A 9,353-nucleotide genomic window follows, 5' to 3' on the forward strand; every position below is an offset into this window, starting at 1 on the left:
AATTAGCCTTAAAAAACACATTCAAGATGGTGTTCTTGGAGAAATCTTAACCGCGTAATTAAACAATAACGGTGAACATAACAATGGTTTCTCAGCAGAACTTCCATATCTCGAAATGGTTTTAGCAGGTTAGTGACATTATTCTACATCGAAATGAAATTTTCACTGAACAATTGTAATTTAAGTGTTCTACATCATAATATCATTCAACATTTTAAGTAGCCGAAAATTGAAAAACAAATTCGACATTTTATAAGTATAAAACGACCATGACCGGCGTCAGCCTTATAACTTTGTATTATTATTGTAAACGGTTTCGTATTATTAATTTTATAAAACTCGACTTCAATCAGTAATCATAAACTATGTACGTCGTTTAAGTCAAATTACTTTAATGTATGCTAGTTAACGTTGCTGTCTAGGTCAATCGTTCGTCTATTTTATTATAATGATTGTAACGCACAAATACGGAACTTGAGGAAGGGAAAAGGGTCAGTGTTTGCCAATTAGCGATGTTGCTTTATTAGAAGTCTGTCGGTTCGCGTATTACTCCAGTTGGAGGCAATTCAAAAGTAAGCAAGTTCTTACCAGTCTACTTTGTGTAAAACACTATTTATGCAACACAGCGTAAGTATTTTTTTTTTTTTTTGGAATTCTACTACTAAAAAATCATACCGCTAAAAATACAATTTTGCCAATTTTCGCAATTTTACCTTTATTTATAAAATTAATATTTGTGCGCCATTTCTTTTTACCTTTGATGTGGAGCAGCGATGCTATTTTTATCATACATTTTTAATTAGTGACGCCACTACTTCAATAATTTATCTAATCCATCTAAGTCAGTTATACGACGTTGAATTCTCTGGGAATTTTACCCCTTCCGCTTTCCATTGAGTATAGGAACTCCGAACAAGGGCATCCTGAGTGTCATTTAACATTTAACAATTTTAAAAAATTTGGTTTTCTTTACTAAACCTATTGAATTATTATTGAACAGATTAGACTATGATGACCACTCAAGTGTCAGTACAATTCAACCTCAGGCATTGATTTCCAGTAGTACAAAAGCATTTCCGATTTTAAATTAGCTAAACAAATTGTATAATAAGGTACACATTGTTTCAGGCGTTTAGCCATGTCCGTCGTTAATATTAGGCTAAACTGTACTGAAATAAAATATATTTTGTTTTACGACATATTAATAATCAAATAGAATGAGCAATACCGCGAATGATGGGTTTAGCATAGAAGCTATCACCAAAGAAGACCGGCAAGCGGTAATAGAATTTTTAGATAAGTTTTTTCACCGCGATGAACCACTGAATATTGCACTTGAATTGATGGATGATGTTAGAGCAAAAGCCAAATCGGATGCTTTCAATAATTCGGTATTGGACAATGGTAAACATTACTTCAATAACTCACATATTTTAATGTCATACATATTAATTATGCATAGGCATTTTTTTTTTTTTTTTAGTTTTGGCTCATATAAGAAAACCCATATTGCACATCAAACCAACTACCTCACTGTCCCCCTGTTCTTTTTAATTTAATTTCTACTATAGATCAACGTTTAGACTTCCATCTCACTAAATTTTAAACCCTGTTCAAGCTCATCCACCAGGAAAAATACAAACCTTAAACCGTAAACAAACATACAAATAGAAAAAATACTACCACGAAGTTGGTACTATAAACCTAATATCAGACTTAAACCATTAAATCATTATGTTAAAATAACTAATTAAACTGGTATTTAGAAGATAATAATGTTATATAAGGCATTATATGTGGCCACAAATACAAATAATGTAAATACTCACACATTTTATAATTGATGTTTTGTAAATGATGAACCGTCTATATTTGCCAGTACAAAATCTATTTATAACTTGAACCATTTTCAATTACAGGACTAGCGTGCAAAGCTGTATCTTCTGTCGGGCATTTAATTTTATTAAATTTGTAATTCGTATTTTTAATTCGAGATGACATATTTTCTAATGTGACATGGTCCGCTATCGCCACAATATCCGGCTAAGAATTGGTTGGATTTATTTTTAAAAACAATTATAATATCCTTATATTTACATGCTAAGAAACGCGCTGGTGTTAAAATATGTAGTATATAATATGTTTGTATAAAAAATATATACTTTTTTCGTAGCTTTTACAATAATTATCCTAATGAAATCCTAACCGGATGATTTCTTTATCGTTACTAAGTCATATTATACGTAAAAGTAGTTCATATTAAACAAAAAAATATGTATATAGTATATACACCAATATATGTACATTTTATTTTTTAACAATTATTTTTTATTTAAGTGGATTATATGCGGTCTGGTTTTAAGGAGTTTTGTATAAGCAATATTACAGATAAAAGAGGTTTTAATAAATGTAGACTGTGTCAATTTGTTTATCTTTTAAGTCGTGTAAGCTTCGAGGTATTATTTTTAATTTAAATAATTTTTTCTATAAGTAAGCGCCAATTTGTTTTTTTTAGACCAATTAGTGATCAATTCTGTTTCGAGGTCTTTGGTGAATATATTTATTGGTAAATTATGTTGGCATACTTAAATAGAGTTACTCATTGCAGTACTTAATTAGGCAAATACGTGACCCAGACGAATGCCTGCATATTTTATAGTTCTTGTAACTATACTAAGGGCCGGTATTTCAATATTTACTTCTGTAAAGCTTAAGTTAAGTATTAGAATTACTCAAAACTATCGTCGACAGTATAATATATTAATATGTAATGTATTCAGGTAATATGTGTTTAGATAATATACGAGTTTATCAGGTAGGACTACCGAAAATAATATCTAATTTAAACTTTGACATCATAAGGTCCATGACGTAACGTTATGATTTTCAGAAAACAAACATCCAAAACACACTCTATCTCAATTACGTTTTAGCAGACAAACAAAAATATCAAATTTTTTTATCACTATATTCTCTATTTTTTTGAGGATTGTTCTACCATTACTACTTTGTGTTACTACGGTTCAGTGTGTTTGAATATTATCTAGGTCAGTGTTTGCCGAGCGACGTTGCTTTATTAGTAGTCTGTCGGTTCACGTTACTACGGTTGGAGGCAGCGCAAAAGCGACCAAGTTCTTACCGGTGTACTTTGTGTAAAAAAACTTTTTTTGCAACACAAGGTAAGTATTTAATTTTTTTTATCGGATTTCTACTACTAAAAACAATTAACGACTAATAAGAAAAAATTATATAATAATGTAATAATATATAATTCAAATTGAAAAGGAATTGTTTTAAAATTGAACATTTAAGTGAATTATATTTTTGAATAGTACAAACACTATAGTGATCCGCTTTCTTCATATAAGCCCCTATAATCGTACTGTGATTGGCCACAATATAATTACTATGTTTAAACATAATTTATACAAATTTGGATGTTTAAAAACACACTGAATTTTTTATTCAAAAAGTAATTTTAAGTGAAAAATGAGTAAACTACTCTTTTGGAGGTTTTCTCGATTTTGAAGGGGACGAAGTAAACTTTTTATATTTTTGGGCCTATATAGTACCTTTCAGATACGATTTTTGATCTGTAGACTTCGGAAGAACTCGGTTCGGCGGTTTAAAAAATGTCTTGGGTTCAGATACCAAAAGACGTAAATTAAAAACTCATCATTGTAAAAAATAAAAAACAATACCTTCTCAGCTCCGAGTCCAAGCTAAAAAAAAAACTGTATAAAAAGGTACACATTGTCTGTTTCGACACGTCCGTCATTGATATTAGGCTAAACTGTACTGAAATAAAATATATTTTGTTTTAGGACATATTAATAATCAAATAGAATGAGCAATACCGCGAATGATGGGTTTAGCATAGAAGCTATCACCAACAAAGACCGGCAAGCGGTAATAGAATTTTTAGATAAGTATTTTCACCGCGATGAACCACTGTGTAATGCACTTGAATTGCTGGATGATATTAGAGCAAAAGCCAAATCGGATGCTATCAATAACTCGCTATTGGACAATGGTAAACAATACTTCAATAACTCACACTGAATGTTATACACATTACTTAGTTTTAGGCTCATATAAGAAAACCCATATTGCACATCAAACCAACTACCTCACTGTCCCCCTGTTCTTTTTAATTTAATTTCTACTACAGATCAACGTTTAGACTTCCATCTCACTAAATTTTAAACCCTGTTCAAGCTCATCCACCAGGAAAAATACGGACCTTAAACCGTAAACATACAAATAGAGAAAAGACTACCACGAAGTTGGTACTATGAACCTAAATATCAGACTTAAACCTTTAAATCAGTATGTTAAAATAACTAATTGAACTGGTATTTAGAAGATAATAATGTTATATAAGGCATTATATGTGGCCACAAATACAAATATTGTAAATACTCACACATTTTATAATTGATGTTTTGTAAATGATGAACCGTTTATATTTGCCAGTACAAAATCTATTTATAACATGAACCATTTTCAATAACAGGACTAGCGTGCAAAGCTGTATCTTCTGACGGACATTTAATTGGCGTTATCGCAAACAGTGTTAAATGTAAATTTGACAAGCACGGAGACGATGCTGAAGACGACACGAAGTTTCAGCATATTACTAAATTTCTCAACAAAATCGGCAAAGAAACCAATTTCTTTTATCAGTATCCAAACGTTTGCCGGGCACTCACTATCGATATTCTTTCAGTGGACGACAAGTACAGGGGCAAAGGAGTATGCAAATCACTAATGGACAAGGCTAGGTAATAACACTATATAAACAGTGTATGTAAAAAGTGTACATTTGCACGTCAATTGTATTCAAAACAACGCCATCGTTTTCGATTACATATATTTTGACATTAATAATGTTTTATACTTGGATTTATTTTTCAGAGAATTGGCATTAAAAAACCGATGTTCAATGATTTATGTAGGTTGCAGCAGTTATTTTTCCGCCAAAGCAGCGGAAAGACTAGGATTTCAATGCATTTACACAATGTCCTACGAAGACTACTTAAACGACAAAGGACAGCAAATGTTCAACCCTCCGACACCTCATACACATTTTAAGGTGTATGTCTTACCATTAGACAACGACTAAACATTAAACGCTTTAGTTTATTCTTAACTTACTGTTGTCGATTTTATGCTTTTATCTACCGCACATTTGTCCCCAATTTTATATTCTCTTATAAAATAATAATAATATAATATATATATATATATATATATACCTACTACAAATTATTGGAAAATACTATAATTATTATTTCATTATCATAACTATTACTGTATCAATTATAAATGTATTAAATTTGTAATTCGTATTTTCTATTCGAGATGACATCTTTTCCGAAATCACAACAAGTCCCCAAATTTATATTCTCTTGGAGCAAATCTATACGCTTCCTCCTCCGCCTTCTTGTGTCCCTTGCCTTCTCCACAGTTTTGCCTTTTGCTTTCTTGTATTATTGTTATAAATTACAACTCTTAATACCACTATTTGTTTTCTCTTTAGTAATAGATATTCTTTGTTCTACCTCATCAATATTTATATTATTAATTATTATATATTGTATCTAATATATATATATATATTATATACCTACTATAAATTATAGCAATATACTATAATTGTTATTGTATCATCTTAATTATTACTGTGTCAATAATAATATATGAAATTATCAATTCGTAAGCGTTTGTTTTATTTTTAACACGCTTATATTTAATGTCATTTATTTATTACCTGGTGCAGTCTAGTAGTATAATATGGTTTATAAATTGTTTTCATTTTCATTGTTAGAATGCGCTTCATGTGGACAATGAGAGCAAAATAATAAATACCTCAGAAATGCGTTTGATGTACGTGTCAATCTTTATTTTTAACACGCTTATATTAGCTTCACTTGTATGTATGTTTGTATGTTTGTATGTAACTAAAAGAGATAGGCAACCGAACGTACATGCGTGTATTCATTGTTGTTTACCTGAAGTTTTCAAGTAATAGAGACACGTATGTACTAGAATTAAAAAAACACGATTTTAAAGCACATCGAACTAAAAAGTGGAAAATAAATATAGTTTAAAAAAAACTAAAAAACACGCTTAAATAGTAAAATAAACTAAAAAGTAGAAAATAATTTTCAATATAGAAATCAATTAATAAAAAATAAATCAGTTCTTGAAAAGCGCCCCACACTTTTTTCACAATAATACTATTTATTTTTTATTAATTGATTTCTATATTGAAAATTATTTTCTACTTTTTAGTTTATTTTACTATTTAAGCGTGTTTTTTAGTTTTTTTATTCTCTCCATATTTTCACTATATCACTACATTAACTCGACCAAGCAGTTTTGTTCTTTAATTTTATTAAACTCAACTTCAATCAACAATCTAATTAAATTATGTATTCATTCAAGTACACCTAATCACTTCAATGTTTACTAGTTAACGTTGCTAGACTAGACTGAAGTCCATTCAACTAGATTATATCAGTAAATGACTTACACGAAAATTTCAAAGAAATTAAATTAAGCTTTACCAAAATCGACTTCATTACCTATCGACGTAGATCATATTGAACCATATCAAGATCAAATACTAGTTCATGTGAAAACTTACCGGTTTCTTATTTATGATACGCTCATCAACCATTGCGTTTTAAATCGTATAGCGTTATAGAAATTTCGTCACTTTTAAATCCAACTGAAACTCCTAAAAATTGGCTATACGTATATGTTTTTAACTTAACCAGCTAGTCTTTTTCAAAAAACTTCGATTCAGTAACACCTGGATTTTCTCGGTACTTCCCGAGGAAGTGGTATTTTATCATCACTAGTGTACTGGCTGTTTATTATTATTATATACCTATACGTATAATGTTTGTACCGCGTAAATACGGAACTTAAGGATGGTAAAAGGATCAGTGTTTTCCGGGAGATGTTGTTTTATTAGTAGTCGGTCCTGTTTTGACGTAGGTACAACAAAGGTTAGGCGAGGTTCACGTGACCGAAGCAAAGCGATAGCCTTCCCCTCTCAGTGTGGGCGATACCGAGATTGAAAATCAAAAAGGTTCACGAGTTCAAAAATTCGAGTTTCATAAAAAGACGCTGTATATTATAGTAAGAGGTATTATAGTAAGAGGATTTTTAGATAAGTTTTTTAACCGCGACGAACCAGTGAATAGTGAATTCGTTTTGATGGGTGATGTTAGAGCACAAGCCAAATCGGATGCTTTCACTAATTCGCTACTTGACAATGGTAAACATATTACTACAGTAACTCACGTTTATTGTTATAATATATTATTTATGCATGGACATTTTTTTTTTCAGCACAAACTCATATTTGCCTTGCCAGTACAAAATCCAGCTTTATTACTTGAATCGTTTTTAAACACAGGACTTATAGCGTGCAAAGCTGTATCTACAGACGGACGTTTAATTGGCGTTATCTCGAGCGGAGTTATATGTAAATTCGACAAGCGCGAAGTCGATGCCGAAGACGACACTAAGTTTAAACTTGCTATGATATTACTGAAAAAAGTCGAAGAAGAAGCGGATGTCTTTGGTCAGTATCCGAACGTTTGTCGAGCACTTAACGTCGATATTGTTTCAGTGGACGACAAGTACAGGGGCAAAGGAGTGGGCAAAGCGCTAATTGACAAGACTGGGTAATTACCAATGTACTGTTCAACGCCAAATAATATAGTAAAAAAACAATTATTATTCTAAACTAAGAATTTTACAATTTTTCAATCTACGAATTACACACGACTCACGAGTAACGGCCATAATACACATAACAAATACTTTACAATTAATTTCAATAGTAAATCAGTAGGGAACGCAATTAGCTTTCGGTCGTTTCTTATACTTACACTACATATATATTCATATACTTGGATTTATTTTTCAGAGAGTTGGCATTGAAAAACCAATGTTCGATAATTATTGGAGTGTGCAGCAGTTATTTTTCCGCCAGAGCGGCGGATTCCAATGCGTTTACAAATTGTCCTACAAAGACTACTTAAACGACAAAGGATAGCAAATTTTCAACCCTTCGCCACCTCATACACATGTTAAGGTGTACGTCTTACCATTAGACAACGGTTTTAAACGGTTTAGATTATTCATAACTTACTCTTGTTGAATTTATACTTTTATCCATCGCATATTTGTAAAGTCCCTGAATTTATATCCTCTTGATGCAAAATATCTATACGCCTCGTTCCTCCCTGTAATATATGTATATATATACTACAAATTATTGCAAAATAATATAATTATTATTGTATTATCATATAACTATCACCGTATCAATGATAAATGTATTACATTTTTAATTCGTAAGCGCTTGTCCGCCATCACCACAGTATCCGGCTAAGATCTAGTTGGGTATTATTCTTAAAATTAATAATAATAATAATATCTTTGTACCTATGCTTGCATAGAAAATATTATATACCTCCTTCATAGCGTTTATGGTAATAATTAAATCCTAACAGGATTATTTCTTTAATGTTAACAATTAAAATTATATGCAAAAATAGTTAAAACATAAAACAAACAAAAATGTATATATATATACAGGGTGATTTTTTTATCATGAACCACTCAATATCGCATAGGGTTTAATGAGAAATTAAAATATTTTTTTTTATATTGTTGTTATACAATGTGATCTCAATTTTTCACATTTTTTTTTGTTTTTACCCTCCTCCCAATATGAAAAAAATATTTTAATTTCTTATTAAACCCTATGAGATACTGAGTGGTACATGATAAAATAATCACCCTGTATATATATATTTATATTTTTTTAAAACAATTATTTTATTTCGTTACATTTTGCTGATAGAATTATATATAAAATACATGTATCTGTTAGTGAATTATATTAGCACACTTAACTATAGAGTTGAGCTTTCGGTGGTATTAGACACTTCAGCTATGAATAATATAAACTATCAAGTCCAAACCACAATATGTCCTTTAACATGGCTAGAACCTAAACGAGAGTTTATAATAGATATATATGTAAATGTAATATTGCAAAATGAACGGACAACTTTAAAAATTAACTGCTATTTTGAATTGATTTAAGAACAGGTAGCTCCGTTTTGTCAATTTATTTACAATTGTTTATAAGTTATAACGCATATTATATAAATATTTGTTTAAAACGTGAGCTACACAAAAAAGAGCAACTAATTCAATATTAATAAACCTCCAATCGATAATGCCCAAAAAGGCCACACTTTATTTCATTTTTGAACGTACAACATACCCACCTTCATATTTTTTAAAGATTAAAGAGAAAT

General features: G+C 30.4%; 2 protein-coding genes across 6 annotated transcripts in view; one reads left to right on the forward strand and one right to left on the reverse strand.

Annotated features, from left to right (window-relative positions):
* The window catches only part of LOC126841163 (uncharacterized), a 31,116-nt gene extending 25,334 nt beyond the window's left edge, over window positions 1-5,782 (reverse strand). Inside the window, exon 1 of the mRNA XM_050577494.1 lies at window positions 5,774-5,782. The gene's annotated coding sequence lies outside the window, so the exon portion shown is untranslated. The remainder of the gene's footprint in view (window positions 1-5,773) is intronic.
* LOC126841166 (arylalkylamine N-acetyltransferase 1-like) lies at window positions 108-5,345 on the forward strand. Of its 5 annotated transcripts, XM_050577498.1 has the most exons (5): window positions 1,289-1,404; window positions 1,920-3,179; window positions 3,825-4,033; window positions 4,517-4,784; window positions 4,918-5,345. In XM_050577498.1, exons 3-5 carry the CDS (start codon window positions 3,847-3,849, stop codon window positions 5,123-5,125), a joined length of 663 nt encoding a protein of 220 aa, XP_050433455.1. In that variant the 5' UTR covers window positions 1,289-1,404; window positions 1,920-3,179; window positions 3,825-3,846; the 3' UTR covers window positions 5,126-5,345. The 5 variants fall into 5 exon arrangements, with proteins under 5 accessions (XP_050433459.1, XP_050433457.1, XP_050433458.1 ...); XM_050577502.1 differs by lacking the exons at window positions 1,289-1,404; window positions 3,825-4,033 and adding an exon at window positions 108-128 and having other exon boundaries at window positions 3,048-3,179; XM_050577500.1 differs by lacking the exons at window positions 1,289-1,404; window positions 1,920-3,179 and adding an exon at window positions 1,010-1,112.
* Window positions 5,783-9,353: the final 3,571 nt, after the last annotated feature.

Source organism: Adelges cooleyi, unplaced genomic scaffold (assembly GCF_023614345.1).
Source record: "Adelges cooleyi isolate 19-005CV unplaced genomic scaffold, UGA_ACOO_1.1 ACOO_flye_CR_arks_rails_tigmint_CR_PRNA_376, whole genome shotgun sequence".
Lineage (NCBI taxonomy): Eukaryota > Metazoa > Arthropoda > Insecta > Hemiptera > Adelgidae > Adelges > Adelges cooleyi.